The 19602-nt window shown below is 38.8% G+C and overlaps 2 protein-coding genes across 3 annotated transcripts in view; one reads left to right on the top strand and one right to left on the bottom strand.

Moving 5' to 3' along the window:
• The first annotated feature begins 489 nt into the window (after nucleotides 1-489).
• Nucleotides 490-3343, top strand: epcam (epithelial cell adhesion molecule). Its single transcript, XM_054798768.1, has 9 exons — nucleotides 490-865; nucleotides 1541-1642; nucleotides 1726-1987; nucleotides 2068-2133; nucleotides 2254-2320; nucleotides 2388-2486; nucleotides 2564-2761; nucleotides 2837-2881; nucleotides 2982-3343. The coding sequence occupies exons 1-9, from the start codon at nucleotides 805-807 to the stop codon at nucleotides 3003-3005; spliced, it is 924 nt and encodes a 307-aa protein (XP_054654743.1). The 5' UTR covers nucleotides 490-804; the 3' UTR covers nucleotides 3006-3343.
• Nucleotides 3344-6867: 3524 nt separating this feature from the next.
• The window catches only part of plekhh2 (pleckstrin homology domain containing, family H (with MyTH4 domain) member 2), a 45754-nt gene continuing 33019 nt past the window's right edge, over nucleotides 6868-19602 (bottom strand). For both annotated transcript variants that reach the window (XM_054799177.1, XM_054799178.1), the window contains 9 exons: nucleotides 18795-18972; nucleotides 17177-17335; nucleotides 16917-17014; nucleotides 15186-15327; nucleotides 14956-15092; nucleotides 14707-14836; nucleotides 13316-13402; nucleotides 12049-12198; nucleotides 6868-11016 (listed from right to left, as the gene is read on the bottom strand). In XM_054799177.1, coding sequence (XP_054655152.1) covers nucleotides 10831-11016; nucleotides 12049-12198; nucleotides 13316-13402; nucleotides 14707-14836; nucleotides 14956-15092; nucleotides 15186-15327; nucleotides 16917-17014; nucleotides 17177-17335; nucleotides 18795-18972 — 1267 coding nt within the window. In that variant the 3' untranslated portion in view covers nucleotides 6868-10830. The remainder of the gene's footprint in view (nucleotides 11017-12048; nucleotides 12199-13315; nucleotides 13403-14706; nucleotides 14837-14955; nucleotides 15093-15185; nucleotides 15328-16916; nucleotides 17015-17176; nucleotides 17336-18794; nucleotides 18973-19602) is intronic.

Genomic DNA, 19602 nt, shown 5'->3' with positions numbered 1-19602 from the left:
GACTGTGTTGAATAGTAAAGGTGTTTCATGTAAAAATCATTCATTTAAAGACAAAGTGACAAACAATCAAGTCTGTTATTTAATATTTAATATGAACAACAATATATGGAGCCATACTGTATTATTAATATTGTATATTGATACAATGGCCTCAATTTATTAGTGACAAGGTTTCCTGAGACAAAATTTGAAAAACTGAAACGTGAGAAGTGAATCATTTCAATTTAATCATCCACCTTAAAACATTGTGTTAAGTATACTGTAAGTGAGGAATTAGAATCAGTTTATTGTTATAAATATCTCATATACATTGGTTCAAATGGTGTTTGCTGGAGAATATTTGAAACGTTTGAGTTGAGCAAGCGTCTGTTTACCAAATATGGTCACACCGGAAAGGTGCGCGTGTTTCTTTCATAGCCCCGCCTACTTCATCACCTATTCAAATGACTGTGACGTGCTGAGACTACCTGTGTTATAAAATGTGTTCATGACTTCTTGTCATTTAATAGGCAACAGCAAGTCGTCCAGTCAGCTGCAGTAAAAACACAAAGTATAGTTGAGTGACACGCCTGTTGTGTTGCGGTTTTACCTTACGTGCGCGCTCCCGTGTGCGTCTGATCAAACAGGTTTGACGAGGACACACCTGAAGGAAGAAAAGGAAGCTTTGTGTGCGTGGACTCGTATCTCACCTCCATTTTTGACCTCTGTGGACGGCGGACGGACCGCAATCAAACAAAGGAAGCGTTTTAATTGACTTTTGGGTTTGTTTAAAAAAAAAAAAAAAAAAACTTTATTCATTCTACGATGAAGATGTGGATTGTCCTCGCGCTTGCCGCTCTCGCGGCGGGAGCTTCGGCCCAAAGTTGTAAGTCATTTATTCAACTTTTCAGCGATTAAAAACGCCCTTTATACGTTGGACTGTACAACCGTCGTTTTATTGAAAAGTATTTCAAGTAGCTCAGGTCCCTTTTTTAATGCAGTAATATTATTTAATTGTGCTGTGTCAGTAGCCACCTGTTACAATTATAGTTGCCATGACTCCCTGTTACTTGGCTGTTTCGACGTATTTAAGGTGTGTTTAATGGAATGGTGGGGGGAAGATTTCAGATTCAGATTAAACTCAATGCGGATATCAAACGCATTTAGTTTCGTCGCTGAGTGGGGGTGGGGAATTGTTAGTCCCGCTCCCCCGGGACATCTCTCTGCTCAGAAACCAACGCCCATTTGTTGCATTAGCTTGTGTTGCTCGGCGCCCTGTTTTCCTTTTTATTGCTAGTTAGTTGTTTAAAATGACTTGACCCATTTTAAGAATGTGACGTATCTTTTTTTTTTAAGACTTATTTATTTTATACATGTAACTAACATCAAATCATAAAGAATTGCATGTAAAAACATTTTGCCATTTTAACCCCTCCCCCCAAATTGGATTGCCATTGTCCAATCGACTATTTTTGCAAAACGTTTTTTGTTGGTTAAAAGTAAACTTAAAAAAAAAAAGTCGTTGGCAATAATTGCTGTTTATTTTTAATGATGGTAACAGGTTCATGTGACTCCATGAAGTGGGCAACCTGTGATGGAAATCCTTGTAAGTGTTACGTCATGGTTGGTGACCTAATGAAGCAGACGCTTGACTGTTCTTCATGTAAGTAAATCATCCAACTTTTACTATTTAACATATCCCCCACCCTCGGATTGTTTGACATGTCTCCCCTCCCTCATCTTTAGTGATCCCCAAGTGCTTCCTGATGAAGGCTGAGATGTACAGAGCCAAAAAAGGCCTTGACACCCGAACGATTGGAGGAAAGCCGGTAGAAACCGCCTTTGTAGACAATGATGGCATCTACGACCCCGAGTGCGAGAACGACGGCAAATTCAAGGCCAAGCAGTGCAACAACACCGAGGAGTGTTGGTGCGTCAACAGCGCTGGTGTACGCCGAACTGACAAGGGAGACAAGAGCCTCAAGTGCGAGAAGCTGGTAGAGACATAGTAAGTAGTTCCATCCTTTTGAAGAACCTCAGGGGAAGCCAATTTCATGGCACCTTCCTAAAATGTGCTTTTTCTTCCAGCTGGGTCCGTCTTGAGCTGAAACACAAACCAATGAGCAGCAAAATGGATGCGAGCAAAATGAAAACGTAAGTATATGCTCATTTATAGGTGCCATCTAATTCTTAGCCAGTTACAATTTGTGTGTTTTTGTTTTTGTACATTTTATGTAAAGACATTTACAGTAAAGAATATGCTTTTCTTTCCAGGGCTATTGCAGATGCCATTAACAAGCGATACGGCAACTTTAACAAGGACCTGGTGAAAGAAGTTAAGGTGAGGGGAGAATGTTTTTTGTAAAATTTCTATTGATAGATTAATAAAACCTGCTTTCTTTCTGTAGTATGACGAAGACGCCCGCATGATTGTGGTGGATGTGATGAAACCTAAGGGAGACCGTAAGAGCGACCTGACCCAAATGGCCTACTACATGGAGAAAGATGTACGATGGAGACCTTTCCCCTTTTTCCCCAAACAAATAATGTGGCACACTGACCATCCTTGGTTTTCTTCTTACAGGTGAAAGTGCTGCCCCTGTTCAAGAACCAGGAGAAGTTTGAGCCCATTGTAAATGGCCAGAAGGTAGAGATGGAGAACATCTTGGTGTACTACGTGGACGAGGAGGCCCCAACATTCACCATGAAGCATCTTACCGGTGGCATCATTGCCGTCATCGTTGTGGTGGTGCTGGCGGTGGTCGCTGGCCTGCTGCTCTTGGTGAGTTCACATGAATCTGCATAGATCTTCTTCACCATCACTTACTCATGATCGTTGCTCTCTGCCTGTGTGTAGTTTTTCTTCCGAAGGCGCCAGAGTCAGAAGTACAACAAAGCTCAGGTGAGGGGAAATGTCACTCCTTCTCCACCCTTCTGAATCCATGTCAGTGTGTTTTCTTAAATATATATGTAAATGTGTACATTGTGTTTTTGTCAAGCAGCAAAGAGAGATGGATCCCATGTAAGTTCTTCATCGCTGCAGGAGTCCATAGAGTGTCGACTTTGGATGCAGTGTGCCATGTATACCATTCTACTTGAGGAAAACCCATTTTTGTAAAGGAACAATCAAATGCTTGTCATTGGCACTATTCATACTGCCTTCTATTTATAAATTGTGTAAAGTTTTCAGCATTCTCCCATCTCTACACCTTCGAGAAATGTGCTTTTGAAAAAGTCCGAGCAAATGTTGCATTTTAATTTTAGAGCAGTTGAAATCCCATGTTCTTTTGATTGTACAGTTTCTTACAAGTGTGTGTCTGTTTTTTTGTTGGATTTGTTTTTAATAAAACATGTTTTAAAGACACCTGTCCCTCTCACTTCTGTTCTGGTGTGATATATGATCATAGGAAGTGACTGGTGTCCTCCATTTTGTCCAGTATGAGAAGCTCTATTGTAAATTTCACTGGGGAAGTAATGCTGATTTAAAAACGTCACTTGTAGTTTGACACCTTTCCTCTTGCAGCTTTCATTTGCATCTTCACTCCACACTTGGTGCAGTTGCATTACTCTGTGGGCGTGGTATATTTAATCCTTGTATAAATTACAATGGATCCCTGCACAGCTGCGAATCAGCAGATTTTTGGTCAAATTTTTTTCCCGGAAAATAGGCAATTTTTCCACAGAACACACCTTTCACTAAGTCAGTCAGTCAGAAATACATAATGGTGACGTGTAGCATCAATGATGTGCAGTCGGGTGAGTCGGCGCCTCACCAGCCATGATGAAATAAATAACATTTATTTTCTATGCTGCCTGTCCTCATTAGGCTCGCAGGGGTATGCTGCACAAACAACCTAATAACATAAAACTAATATTTGTCCATTTAACTGTAGTCTAACTGGATTTTCTGTCCCAATTTTGTTTTCCTTTAACATTTTCTTCAGTAAAATCACCTAATTTACCTACCTACTGAATTCACCTACCGTCAGTTAGTTAGCTTGGTAGCTTGCTATGCTAGTGTTATCTGTCTCTCGTAGCCTGCTGCAGTGTGGTGTAAACAAAAAATAATAGGAGTGTAAAGGCGACTATCGTGATGTTATTTCATGTCTACAGGACTGTAAGTATGGTAAAAACTGTATTTAGAAAGTCATAAACATGTTTTCTGTGCTCTAAACTACCAAAATTATGGAAATTCACTTATCACGGTCGGGTCTGGAACAAATGAATAAATGAGGTACGACTGTATATAGAAATGTCCTATTATAGACACGTGTAATACCGCTGCATCCTGAAGGGGTCAGTCGTGCCTGAGCTGGAAAATGCTTGTCACTGCTGCACTTCCATAGAGAAAAATCCAGCGTTTTTTGTTTTTTTGACCGCAGCAGGACTAGCTAGCTTCAAATCATATGCATTCAATATATATTTATGCTGTGCTGCATGAATTTGGAGGACTGTATACCCAAGCTCACCAGGAGGAGATCAGACTTTTACAACAAACTATCAAAACTTTTCCTGGTGAAGGAAAAGGTGCATGTACTTCCTATACAGATTAAAGGTAAGAACCCAAATGTTTTCCAGTTAATAAAAAAGTTAATAAATGGTACTAAGGAGTATTGAAAACAATTTCATGCTACTTTTTTTTAAACTAAAGTGAATTATTATTATTATCTTCTTTTTCTTGCTATCCTCTTAATGAGCAGCCTGTATTAACATAAAAAACTCTGAGAGCCAGTGCCTCACACTTTGAGAATACAGGTTTATTTGACATGTTTATGTCTTGTGTCACTGATAATCTTTTTATTTCAGGCGTAGATATTCCACACTATGTTGGGCGGTTCAACGCACAGTAGTTGTGTGCTGTGACTGGCTACACTGTGACTCCTATTCCTTTCATGAATCATCCTACATTATCCTTCATTAGTGGTAAGTACATATTGTATGTACGATAAACAACTATAAGTATGTGAGGCATATTTAGGGATTAAACCTGGATTGTGTCGTGAGTGAACAGCAGCAATTGAAGAGAGAAGTGAAGGGTTCTGGAGAATCTGAATGTAATCTAATATCCTACCTGACAACAGTGAGAGAGAGCTGTGCGTCAAAATTGTGTGACTACTATTGGGTAATAGGAGTGTAAAAGTGACTATAGGGATGTTATTTCATGTATGGGGGCTCTAATTATGTGAAGAACCATGTTTAGAAGATCGTAAACAGGTATTCTATGCTCAAACTGTGAAACAGTTCAATTTATAAATAAGGAAACCTACTTTGTGGAAATATATTTCTCACAGTCGGGTCTGGAAATAATTACCATAACCATAAAACGAGGGATCACAGTATATTTGCATAGAATTGATGCACTAAATGTCATCATTCCACACAAGACTGTTTGAAAAAGATGAATACGTGTGTGTTGTGTGTGTATATTCCAGTATAGTAAGTGCACGTGACCACTGCACTGCATGTGACCTTGTGCTTAAATAATAAGCATTTTGGACTTGTGGAAATGTTATGCTGCTTTCTGCAAGGAATCCGAGTTAGTTCAATATGCGTTGAAACAGTCTTTCCTATACATACCTGGATTATGTCATAATCTATAACTGGACGTATCACAATAAGCACATCTGTCATCTTAAATTGTGTTTAAATTGAATTCGAATGTCCCAATTATGGTTAAAAAAGTCATCTCACGTCATCTCAGTGGCTGTCAAATGAAAAAGATGTTTACAACTTTGGTAGTGACTTTATGGTGCGATGCAAATCCTATGCTATGTCCTGTCTTGTGTGATGAATGCTGTTTTCCTCACAAAAGGTCACACCTGATCAGCATCCACTGGGACGTTGTCACTGTGGCTGCTGTACCACAACAACAGCTGAGGGTGCTTTGTTTATTAGAAGCACTACTTGAGTGAGACGAGCCTGCAGGAGGACAACACCTGTTATTGTAGTAAGAGGTGTGGTCTACCTGTTTGTTGTTCAGCATTGCGCTGAACCTGATAGTCAGGTTTTGCCTTGCTGGTAGATGAACACTTGCTGGATTCATGCAATAAGTGCTAAGAAACCGTGCAGGGGAAACGTCACAGGCCAGAGTACTGGGAAGAGACAATCGACCAAAGAGAGAAAAGGCTGTGAATGTGTTGCACAACAAAAATGGAGGCACGTACTGTAGAAGATTCCTGTCACAACTTGTGCACGACGTTGTCTCTGAGCTTACGCGTCGCTATTTAATGTATGTCTGAGTCAAACCACTCCGTCACACATTAACCGAAACAAGATGAATAATATCTATATCAGGGGTGTACAAAGTGCGGCCCACGGTACATTGTAAAAATATAATTTAAAAAGAAAACTGAAAAAAAAACCACAACAGCAAAAATGGAAAAATCAGCAGCAATTTTATAAAATGAAGTCAAAATATTGAGAGAAAAAAGCTGTAAACTACCGAGAAAAAGTCTGAATTGTACAGGACGTCATTTAAGTAGCATACAGTTGAAATATGAAAGAAAAAAGACATTAAAAAAAGTCGGATTATTTTGAGAAACAAAACAATGAAAAGTTGTAATTTTTTCGAAAGTGGGTTACAGAAAAATTCAAATTTTATAAGAATAAAGTCAAAATATGGGAATAAAGAATACACATTTACAAGAAGAAAGTTGAAATAGTTGGAAACTTAAAAAAAACAACAGCAGAAATGGAAAAAACAGCTGTAATTTTACAAGAATAAAGTCAAAATATGAAGAGAAAAAAAGTTGTCATTTTTTGGAAAATTAAGATGGGGGAAAAGTTCTAATATTATGTGAATAAAATAAAAATATTATGGGAATACAATCATCGTATTAACATTTTTTATATATATTTTTTTTACAAAGATTACTGAAGTTGAAATATCGAGAAATTAAAAAACAGCACAGCAAAAACAGCAAAAATAAGGGAAAAAAGAGTGAAGTTGATACTAATAATAGGCTTTTCCACCAATATCACAAAGCTGAGATGCAGTTTGTTCTTAAAATAATCATATAATTCCTTAGCATATCTACAGTACATGTGTTGCTTTGGAAACTATCATTTTTCACTATGTGGCCCTCGGTGGAAAACGTTTGGACACCCCTGATCTACATCAATAACAGGTCAATATTTATCCAACAAAACATTTGTGTAACTTAAATGAATTCAACAGGTTTTCTAGGCGTATTTTACAAACTACGTTTGAGGGGAAACCTCTCGTAGTCCTGCAGCAATTAATTGCCCTTGTAGATTATTTTTAATGTTGCTCTGGTTAATTTGCACAATAGTCACACAATGTGCAAACAGGAGAGGATCATCATTATTTGTATTTCCCTGTAACAGTTTAATTCCCTTTTGCCTCACCTATTTTTTTCTCCCCCTCAGCCCCTCCTCTTTTTTTTTAATCCCCATAGCAACCTGGACAAAAGCATGTCACAAACTAGTTTAGACAGGCCAGGTATCATATGTCATCCCGCCCGCCTTGTGTGCTGGAATGAGGGAGTGTCACTTGCTGTCGGAATGACGTGTTGATACCATCATGGCGTCATTCACAATCACCCCAATGAGGCGACGAGGGTACCTTAGTGGGGAGGACCGACTGGGGAGAAACGGTGTTGAAAAGCAAGCTTTCATGCAGTCATGAGATGTAACACAAGCATGTAATTGGTTTTACTTGTAGTTTATTCACTAACAAATGCTCCAAAAAGGATTTAAATACAATGCATCCTGACGTGCTTCTTATATACAAGAATCGAGCAAGTGCCCTTACATGAAATGACTTGTCTTCCAGTTTCTCCGTCTGGAACGTCCAATGTCTCTTTAACCTTTGTACCACCATGTCCTCTTCACTCTTTCACATCCACTCTTCTTTCACTTCAACAGTGTGGCCGCTCTGCTGCTTTAGGGAGGGTGTTAGTTTCCCTCTTGGCTACTCAGTAACTACAAAGCACATTACCATCCGAGTCAATTCCTCTTTTACAAGCGAGCTTTCCAACATAATCAGGTCACCAAATGTACACTTTACAGTTTTCATACCGCACTGCTTGCTGACACTCTGCACTGAGCCTCCACTACTTTAGGTTAATCTGCACTAAAGGGATTTGGGGGCTGGTAAGAAATAAAAATAATTATAAGAATCACAAAATAAAATAAAATAAAATAACATAAAATAAAATAAAATAAAATAAAATAAAATAAAATAAAATAAAATAAAATAAAATAAAATAAAATCCAAAAAGTAAAGCCAACAATGTGAGCGAGGAGTACAACAACTCCTACATTGGAGAGACCGAGCAACCCTTATACAAACACATGGCACAACATAGGCGATCACTTTCTTCGTTCCCAGAGTCAGCAGTTCATTTGCATCTCAAAAAGAAGGGACATTCCTTGGAGGACAATGATGTCCAAATTCAGACTGCTGATGTGTGAAAGAAGCCATTTAAATCAACACAGAAAGGCCCTCCCTAAACAGAGGAGGTTTGTGCCATCATATATCATCTGCTTAACATACAGTATCTCCCCCAAAGATTGTCTCATTCCAATAGTAGCCAATCGGAACTTGTTTTGCCACCAGGCAGGTGGACAACCTGCTGTTACGCCAGGCAACAACCACAACAACAACCCTATTGTAACCACCCAAAGGAGACATAAATAGGGAAACTCCACACTTAAAAATATATGACAGAAAAAGCCTTTTGGATGAAAGGTAAAATGTCTTCAACAAACAACAAGTTTGTTGAGTCCAGTTGCCTCCATTCAACGTTTGTGGACTCCAATGACCTGGATGACTGACAATCTACACCAGGGGTGTCCAAACTTTTCCCACCACATACTCAAAAATGAAAGGGTGTAAAGGTCACTGAAATACATTACCGGTCAAAAGTTTTAGACCACTCCAATTTCTCTGGAGGAATTTAACATTTTTAAGTGTTAAGATGGTCTGTCTCTCTTGCATTGTTAAATCCCTTTTTTTCTTGCCGTTTTTGTCGCAACAAATGACTTTCTCCAGTACAATGCTGTCCAACTGATGTTCACGAGGGTATAGTACCACGGTGTGTTTCGAACACTGTTTTTATGCAGACAGAGGAGGTCGTAAGTACTCCTGAACTTGGAACACAGGAATTAGTTGCCAAGGCTGTCAGCTGCCAAGGCTTGATCAAGCTCCATTTCTGCAGAGCAGCTTTAAATTGTTGTCCCTGAAACAGGCCTTTTTGTATAATTCTGAAATAGACATTTTTGTTAATTGGGGTGTTCTAAAACTTTTGACCGGTAGTGTGTATATATATATATATATATATACATATCAAGAAAAAAACTGCACCTCAGCTTTGAAATATTGGTGAACAAGTGTATTGTGTTGTATGAACTTCACTGTTTGTTCTCCCCACTCCATTTTTGCATTTTTTTTTCTTAAAAACTTTCCAAATATATCACTTTTCTTAAATAATCTTCCTAAATGTTCTTCTCGTACTATTCTGGCTTTATTCCCATTATATTAGAACTTTTCCTCAACCCCATTTTCAAAAATTGTAGTTTTGTTTTTCTCATGCTATTATTACATCTTCAAAAAAATAACTTATTTTTTCTTTAATATTTCAACTCTATGCCACTAAAATGACATTATTTTTCTTCATAATATTCCAAGTTTATTCTCATAAAATTGGGACTTTTTTTTCTGTTACCATTTTGACTTTATTTTAATTTTATTTATTTTAATTTTTTTATTTTAATTTTTATTTTAATATTTATTTTAATTCTTTATTTTAATTTTGACTTTTTTTTAATTTCTGCCGTCATTTTTCCACCAACTATATTTAAACTTTGTAATTGTAAATTTCTTTCTCGTGATTCTGACTTTTTTCCAATAATATTTTGACTTTATTCTCGTAACATTTGAACTTCTTCTGCAACCTAATTTTCCAAAAACGACAACTTCATTCGTTTTTTTGTTTCTCATAATATTACGACTTAAAACAATAACGTCTTTCTTTGATATTTCAACTTTATGCTGCTAAAAGGACGTTATTTTTCCTCATCATTTTACATTAATCTAGTAAATTCCAACCTTTTTTCCTTAGATTATGTCTTTTTTTCTGTCATTATTTTTACTGGGCTGCAAATGGCTCCCGGGCCGCACTTTGGACACCCCTGATCTACACGCTGCACCTTGGCCCCTGTCGGCCACCGTAATAAACACATCTCAATATGATGCGGTCGTTCTACAACATTGCAGGCGACAAGCACAATAATAACCTTATTGTTACATGAATACTTTCATTCTCAACCATGTGTACTATTGTCTCTATAAAGACAACATTTTTGATAAAGCTTTTGCATTGTATGCCTGCTGCACTATTTCGTTTGGGATCAATAAAAATAACTATAATAACCTTCACTACAGAATAGTATACACTGGTCTAAGCACTGTGCTCTACAAAACAGATGCAAAACATGAAAAATAGCCCTCATGTAATTTTAGTTTAAAACATCCTCTGTTCCGTAGCTACTCGGGACCGCAACAGTTTTTCCCAAACAGCATCTGTACCCACAATGCACCAGACAGCAGAGATGAATGAAATTTAGAACATTAGCTCGGTCAATCAGTAAACGGTGTAGTGTTGACTTCTCTGTTCCGCCCACACACTCAACTGCAACACTCATAAGGAAGACAAAAACGCTCCGCAGCCGGTTTCACCTTTGTACCTATAAAACCCATCAATCTCTTTCAAGCGGTTAAAATGTAAGGACATCAAGGCCCAAGACGTTGTGCACGAGACATGCTCGAGTGCCCCCTGCAGTGAGGGCAGAGTTGCGACCTGTTCTACAAACCGAGATCAGCCGTCGTCACAACAAGGTGGGGGTTTTGCTGGGACGTCCCAGTGCTGGCGGAGACTTGCTTCTCAGCTCTTTGCACTTCAGGCTGACAGGCTGGGCCGCCATCAGAGCGGGGGCAGAGAGGTGATGTGCAGCGGCCTTCTGCTGGTGAGCGCTGTTGATGTAGCTCGAGATGAGGAGGGTGATCTCTCTGATCTGTCCATGAAACACAACAGGGATAATACGGCATATATTATATAATATAGAGTGGAACCTTGCTTAGCGTCATTACAGTCGCTCCTCGAACTCCCTCACCATATCGCCGTTTTTCAAAAATAATTAATTAATAAATGATCGCTGGTTCGTGGTTCACTATTGGCCTATTATTAGTCAAAAAATATTGAAAGACGAGTCATATGTATTATTCTGGTCACTAGGCAGCAGTAATGTTATGAGACATGACGTTAGGTTACATTACCTTTCACACTGAATGGAGACTGGCTACTGAGCCAGCAGAGCCGAACCGACATGCCATGGCTGAGATTGAGTGGAAAAAAAAGGTTCTCCTCTCATTCTGTGTGGAAGTGGTACGTTTGGCTCCTTATGAAACACCTTTTTAAGTTTAGAATAAGTAAATTGGAGAGGCTAACTAGCTAGCTTGCTATGCGAGCAGCAGCCGTCTTTTGTCCCTGCAGTCATCCCGTAACCTGGGCAATGTGATGTAAACAAAGAATAATAGGAGTGTAAAAGTGACTATGGGGGTTATTTCATGTCTACAGGGCTCTAATAATGTTATTTAGAAATTCATAAAGAGGTTTTCTATGCTTTAACTATGAAAATTTATGAATTTATTAACATTTATTAATATTGAATCCTACTTGGCGGAAATTCACTTATCACTGCCGGCCCTGGAAGCAATTACCAGTGATAAACGAGGGATTACTGTAATCCGTTCCAGAAAGTTAAACTCTAACTGAAATGCACTCTAACATTTTTATAGTTTTCTAATTATAGTTTTACATGCAGAAAACAATTCAAAACTTATATAAATACAAATAAATGATGAATGAAAAGAATACATGAACATTTAAGGTTACTCTTATTGGACACGTTTGGAGACGCTAACATTAGCGCAGGTATCGCTCTTCTCAACAAGGAGCAGGTGCTGCTGTTTTAATAAATTGTTATATTAGACGAGACAAACCTAGGATTTGCGTAAAAGCAGACAATGAAATGTGATCCACTAACCTTGGAGACGTCCATACCAAAGGTATGCTTCTCTGAGGTTTTGTCTTTGGCCGTGTTGTTGCTGTTGTTCTGTTCCACCACCAGCATGAAGTCCTGTTTGCAGCCCCCAAATGTCATCACACTTTTGTAGGGGTGCGTCACCAGTAGTTTCTGAATAAATTAAAAAAATGGAGCGCTTTGAACCATCATGAATGAGGTTATGTTGCTTACCTAAGGAAAACAGTATGCAAGGAACTAGGAATGTTTGGAGTGGAAGTAAAATATCACAAATGTAGACATTTTTTTAAACTTACATTTTATTTATTCAGGAGAAATTTATAATTTAGGGAGAATTTGCATGTGAATGCTGGCGATACTGACGCTCAACTGCAACACTCTAGGTAGCATGCTAACACCTAGTACGATAGCGTCAAGTGTCTATGTAAGATACTACCTGACAAAATGGCTAAAATGCTAACATGTTAATGTTATGTTAGCATGCTAACTGTTCACATGATAACATCTAATATGATGACACTAAGTGTTTATACCTATGAACGTGGTGAAAAAGGTTAACATGCTAATGTTACCATGCTTGCAATCGTAACATACTATTAGCATGCTAATGCCCAGCATAATAACATTGTATGTCTATGTAAGATAATACCTGAGAAAATGGTTAAAATGTTAAAATGCTAATATTCGCATGTTAGCATTTTAGCATTATTTTTTATCTAGCGTGATGACACTAGGTGTCTATGTAAGTATATACCTATGAAAGTTGTTAAAAATCTGAACATGCTAACATTACCATGCTAGCAATGCTAACATACTAACTATTACCATGCTAACACCTAGTCTTTATGTAGGTTTATCCATCCATTTTCTATGCTGCTTCTCCTCATTAGGGTAGCGGGGGCATGCTGGAGGCTGGTCGCCAGCCAATGGCAGGGCACATATAGACAAACAACCATTCACACTCACATTCATACCTATGGACAATTTAGAGTCGCCAATTAACCTAACATGCATGTTTTTGGAAGGTGGGAGGAAACCGGAGTACCCAGAGAAAACATGCAAACTCCACACAGAAATGCCCAAGGGAGAATCGAACCCCGGTCTTCCCGATCTTCAGACTGTTACTGTGTGGCCAACATGCTAACCACTACTGTAGGCCACCGTGCGGCCCGATGTAGGCTTATACCTAGGAAAATGGCTTAAATGCTAACATGCTTCTCAGCATTCACAAAATTACTGCTTGCTTTTGGATAATTGGAAAAAAGCTCACAATTGAGTTGTGCTCCAGAATGCTGATGCCATCTTCGTTAACTGCCAGCCAAACATGTGCTGCTGCCTCTGGAGAGGCAGTGATGGACTGAAAACACAAAACAAAACCACAAACTCATTTTCACGTGGCAGACTTGCATCATTCTCCTTACATCAGCTGTTGTTTTTACACCATGGGTGGGCAAACTGCTACGGCCTACACAATGTAGAGCAGTGATTCTCAACTGGTGGGTCTTGACCCAAGAGCGGGTCTCATTTTCAGTGGCTCTGATTCAGGTCCCCAGATATAACATGTACCGAAAATCTGTACACACACTTTTTTCTCAAAAATGTTTTAAAGTTGTGGACAAAAGCGTGTTTTTGCCGAACTGATCATGAAACTTGTTTTGTGCTGGCACACTGAGTTATTTTGCACTACCGCAAAGTCAAACTGCACTTTAACTGCTGTCTTTTTATGAAAAGGGCCTTTTTGCAACTGGCTGAAAATGACACCAGCAGCGCTTATTTAATGGCTTATTGTCTCCTATTATGTCAACTATATTGGGTAATAGGAGTGTATTGGTGACGATAGGGGTGTTATTTCATGTCTGCAGGGCTCTAATAATGTTAATGGATGTGTTTAAAGGTTTTCTAGGCTCTAAATCCGATAATACTCCATTTATAAATAGTCAAACTGGAATTATTTGTCTTGTTGGGTTCCTTTTTTCAGCAGGACTTTAAACATCTGGAGGTTGCGTTGCATGCTAACAACAAAATAGAATTTTACAGGTTTTTACCAAATAAGACACCCAGAAAGTACACACATGAAGGATGTGGGATTTACAATATGAACTATAAATCTGTCAATATCAAGAGTATGTGAACGTCTCTCCTTGTTGACTTCCCAGACGACTTCGTTGACATGTTTCGCATGCAAAAAGCAAAAACGCAGCAAAAAAGCCACCAACAAATGAGACGAAACACAAAATGAGCGGTAAAATGCAGCCATAAAATGTCAAATATCATTTTTCTGCAGAACTTTGTCATAGAAAGCTTGCTTCTCTCTCACTCTACGTCACCCGGCTTGGCGCTGCTCTGTACACGGACCCCCACCCACTCTGCTGAAGCCTCGTCTTCCCTAGTCCCTATGATTACCGTAAAGACCTACATATCGCTAGAAAGCTCAGGGTCTCTTGCTTCAGAAACCGATGGAATAATTTTGGTCGTTCAAGACTTACGGTAATTTAAAAATAACACTGCATATTCGAATGCTTCGATCTGTTTTATGCACAAAGATATGAGAAGAATCAAACAGTTGCATGTAAAAGTGCATGTAAAACATCATTCACTTTTGTTCTTTTCTTTATATTTATTGTTTTTTGTGACTGTTTTTCATATTTCAGGCACACTCACCTCTGCTTCAAATAGTTTGGCACCAAAGAAAGGCCACTTCTTAGCAACAGTCAGGTAAATCCTGACACACTCAGAGGAACTCCTACCCCTGAGCGAGGCCCAGCGAGCAGAGAGACGCTGGAGTAATTGTCTGGAGGCAAAACAGTTCCTTTATCAGAGATTTCAAGCTTAGTTGTACTAAAAATTGCTGCAATCTAATCATCCATAACTGTAATTTTATCTGTATAATTTTATCATGTATTTTGGTACCTAAGATGGTCCTCAGATGTGATCCGGCGGTAGTGTTTGGGGTAGAACCTGTCCAGAACCTGTTTCAAGGTCTGGTTGGATTTAGTTTGAATTGGTCCGGGAGTCAAAAAGGGGCGTTCAAAATCCCCAAACTCAACCTTAAAAATGAAAAAGTAAATAAGAAACGTTGATGAAAGTATAGAAATCTAAAGCAAAAGCTAAAGGTTACAACTGTGAAGGAACTTTCAGACCTGGGCTAGTAACGCAGCCATTTCCAGAGCCAGTTCCTTGTTGACAGGGAAGTGTCCCGCTACGATGGCCTCGTTGGTCTGATAGGCCAGCAACAACCTTTCCCTCTCGGACTCTCCCCTCACCTGGCTAGAGAAGTACAACCTGGAAAAGTATTTGAAATGGTTTGAATCCAAGTCTTTGCTTTCGTTTGATCACAGATACAAAATAAGCCAAAATGGAGCCAAAGGAAGTTAGAAGTGCCAGCATTTTGAAAAAGAAGATGAGAAAAACTATTGAATTCAAGAACTAACTCATAGAAAAACACAGAGATGGTGTCCGTGTTTATCTCGCTGCCATATCGTGTCTTTGGAAACAATCACGTCTTCAATGAAGGTAAAAGTAACCTCAGATGTTCATTTATCCCTTTCATTCATCATTTATATGCATTTTGAATTGTTTTATGCATGTAAATGTATCATTGTAAAACTATAAAAACGTGTTTTGTGTGAACATTTTTGAGACTTGTAGCGTAACTGTGTCAACCGATGATGACATCGTACACGGGCGATGGAGCTGACTTTCGCTTCCTGTTTCCATGTATTACAAATTATTATTGACCTGCAGCATATTCTAAAACTACAATTACAAAAGAAACCCAGAAAAAAATTGCAAAAAGGAATAATGTTAGGAGAAAATGTTGACATTAAAGACAAAAAGCTGACAGTCAAATGGGTTTTGAACACACAGGTTTTTTTTGCATTATTTGGTTTTGCCATAATCTTGCTGCGGGTTTCTCGGTTTTGATTATCAAACAATATCGTACAAAATGAGTACGTTTGCCCTGTATTGTGGAATCAAGAGCTCGAACAAAGCATCCTATGCATTGGTGACTCACCACCATGGGCAAAGCTGTGGGTGCCAGCAATTTGATAAAAAATAGCATGAGAAATACGATTTAATTCAAAAATGAACTCATTGCAAAATATAGCGATGGCGTCCTCTCCCGTCCTCCCACTACGCTCGTCACCTTCTTCACAAACAAGACTTTTCAATAAATGTAAAAGCAATGTTAAATGCTTGTTTATTTATTTTGTTTGGTTTTCTGCATGTAAAGCTATAATTATTTTATATAAAATGTATTTTTTTTATTTTGTGTGTCTGGAACGGATTAATTGAATTTACATTATTTCCTATGGGAAAAATCGCTTTGGTTTTTGTACATTTTGGTTTTGGAGAAAACTGGGGTACCACGGTATTTACCTTTTTAGCAAAATGGTTTGGTTTGAGCCTTTTTTGGTACAAAATAAATCAAAATGGCCCCCACAACCTTTGATTTTGTAAGATGCACTCACGGAGTGTAGCAATAACACGACAAGCTAACTGGAAAATTGTACGCAAACAGACACAAAATATCGGTGTACATTTTCGACGTTAACCGAAAAACATGCTAACCGGGGCATACGCTATCCCAAGTTCGACTGTACTTGGTTACGGCACTACATAAGCTGCCACAATACATGAATTATGGGTCTAACTCAAGGGTTTCAGTCTGAGGCCGGCCTTCCCTGGGAGGCACGAGAAGACTTCAGGGGAGGCGTGGCAGCTTGAGAAAAGTTAAGAAAATTCAGAAAACCTGATGTGTATCAAATCAGTGTCAACAGAGATACATTTGCTTGCTTTATATGCTTTAAACCATTTCAAAGCAACATCCAATTTGTTCGTCATCACAAGTACTTCATTGAATTCTCTACCTGTTCTTGTAGGTGAGGCGGACTGTTCTGGTATTTTCTGACTTGCCAGAGTGCTGCTCTTTAGATGCTTGCTCCCATTTGGAGATAATATCACAAACCTGCAGACATGAGACACGCAGACGACAGGAAACGTGAACTCGCAGAAGAACTGTGTGTAAATCCATTAAGGCACAGAGACAGCATGCAAATTCTCCCACACACATTGTTATTTCTGATGTGTAAATACCAGAAGCGTTTACTGTCAATGATTAGAAACGCACCTTGATGCTTCCCTGATGGAGGCAGTGTTCTAGCTCTCGTCCGGTTGGGTCATCGGTGTACAAGCTGAAACCAGACAGCCCTGTTTTCCTCATGCCGGTGTCCTGGTTGAGACGACACTGGAACTCATCTACGGTGGTCGATGCATCAAAGCTCACCACCTACGGAACGTCATTTGAGCAGATAAACAAACTCAAGAGCTGTATTTGTTCATATTAGTTCCAGCTTTGTTAGGCATACTTACAGTATATTGAATCCTACCAATCATGGTCATTTGAACAAATAGGTGATTGTTCATCAAGAGAATTTACAAAGCCGGTCAAAGCAGGGCAGGACTTGTTGATGTCCTCATATTCTCTCTCTCTCTTTTTTTTTTTAAATCAGCTTTTACTGACTGTAACAAACCAAATGAGACACCTGTACAGTACAGTAGAGCCCCACTTTTTTTTACGGGGGTTACGTTTCGGCACCACCAGCAAATGGCAAAGAACGTGAGCAATTGATATGCCCCTAAAAATGTATTTTTGACACGCCGCTCGCTCACCCCCTCTCCAAACTGTCAACATTTCTCTCGTTTTTATTATGAGATCCCTCTAGACATGAAATAACACCCCTACAGCCACCTTTACACTCCTATTACCCAATATAGTAGACTTAGTAAGAAAAATAAGACATAATATGAACTCACACATGTTAGCACTGGCAGAGTTCCTTTTGTTATTTTGTTGTTGCTCTTTCACTTCCAGTTTCTGGACAGTTGTTCCTGTGGTGGTTATTGTCTCATCAATGTAACAATAATGCCACCACGTCACAACGTGTTTCTCAATGTGTTATCTGAATGCCTTAAATATATATTTTTTACACTACTGTTCAAAAGTTTTAGAACACTCCTACATTTTTAAGTGTTGAGATGGTCTGTCTCGCTTCCATTGTTAATGCCCTTTTTGTCTTGCCATTTTTCGTAGCAACAAATGACTTTCTCCACTACAATGCTGTTCAACTGATGTTCACGAGGGTATAGTACCACTGTGTGTCCCGAACACTGTTTTTATGCAGACAGAGGAGGTAGTAAGTACTCCTGAACTTGGAACACCTGTAGGAATTAGTTGCACCGACTGCCAAGGCTTGATCAACCTTCGTTTCTGCAGAACAGTTTTAAATTGTTGGCCCATTTTGTGGCCTTACCTTTTTTTTAACCTCTGGCAGTTTTTTTGGACCATTTCAAGCTATTCATTGGACTTGAACGACTTGGATTGAAATAAATAACTGGCTGTGAATGCTGAATCGCAAATGTGCGGGGATCCACTGTGATGCATTTTAAACAGTACAGTAGCACCAACAAAAAAAGTTTGTTGACGCTTTCTGCCAAGTGGTGCCCAACAACATGAAGCCTAAATCAGAGCATACTAGTTCACACTGATGCAGAGGAGGACACGGGGTAAGAAGTAGAGTGCACTGACTGTTTAAACACCCCATCAACTGAATATGACTTAAGGGAGTTTACATAAGCTCTGCATGAAGTCTCTCATGTCTGCTCACTTCATGTGTGGCTTGCCATCCCTCTGTTCTCAATAGCTCACATCTAACGTCAAAATTACCTGCTGTGTTTCTAATCATTACCTGATAGGTGTTATTGAGGAAGTGGACAGGCACACTAAAGGGCAGGGAGTGGTGGTAGGGATTTCTGAGAAGTATCGACAGGATCTCCATACGGGACGGTCTGGCCTGCCTCTCGCCTTTCTGCTGGGTGCGCTCCATTGAACGTTGGCAGTAGATGGCATATTTACCCACCTCAGTCCTGTGGATAGAATTGGAAGCATTGACAAATTGTAATGTGCATTAGCTAACGTGATTTATTATAATGGTCTTATAACGATTCATATATTTAGTTTATGTAGCACTCACAGTCAAAACTGAGCATTATTGTTACTGCACAATCTTGTATTACATTTTATTAGCTAGTACAGGTGTACCTACAGTAACGTTGTGGCTGGTGAGTTTACATTAAATCTACAGTACATTGCAAGCAACCAAAACCAAGACATATGATTTGCATTACTAAACATTTAAAAAAGTACTATATAGTGCATCAGTAGATGACAAAACTATAGTAATTGTAGCTGATAGGGCTGAAGTAGTGGAGCAATGTTCAAAAACAAATAGGATTAAAATTCATGCAGAGGAACCAGCATGCCGAGTACTTCATTTTGAATTATATTTGTATGAAGTCGACACACGGAAACAAGAAGATAGTTCAACTCAAGTTATTCAAACTTCTGCTTTTTTTCCACAAACTGACTGAATTTCATAACGCTACGTCAAAATTGCAAATGTATTATGTATATGTATTATTATTTACATGATATTTATTTATATTATTATAGCATTTATGTCAGTGTCATAGTGCATTTTTACAGAAATCACCCGT

This window comes from Dunckerocampus dactyliophorus, chromosome 14, assembly GCF_027744805.1.
Source record: "Dunckerocampus dactyliophorus isolate RoL2022-P2 chromosome 14, RoL_Ddac_1.1, whole genome shotgun sequence".
Classification (NCBI taxonomy): Eukaryota; Metazoa; Chordata; class Actinopteri; order Syngnathiformes; family Syngnathidae; genus Dunckerocampus; species Dunckerocampus dactyliophorus.
This window is presented reverse-complemented; position numbering and strand designations above follow the sequence as displayed.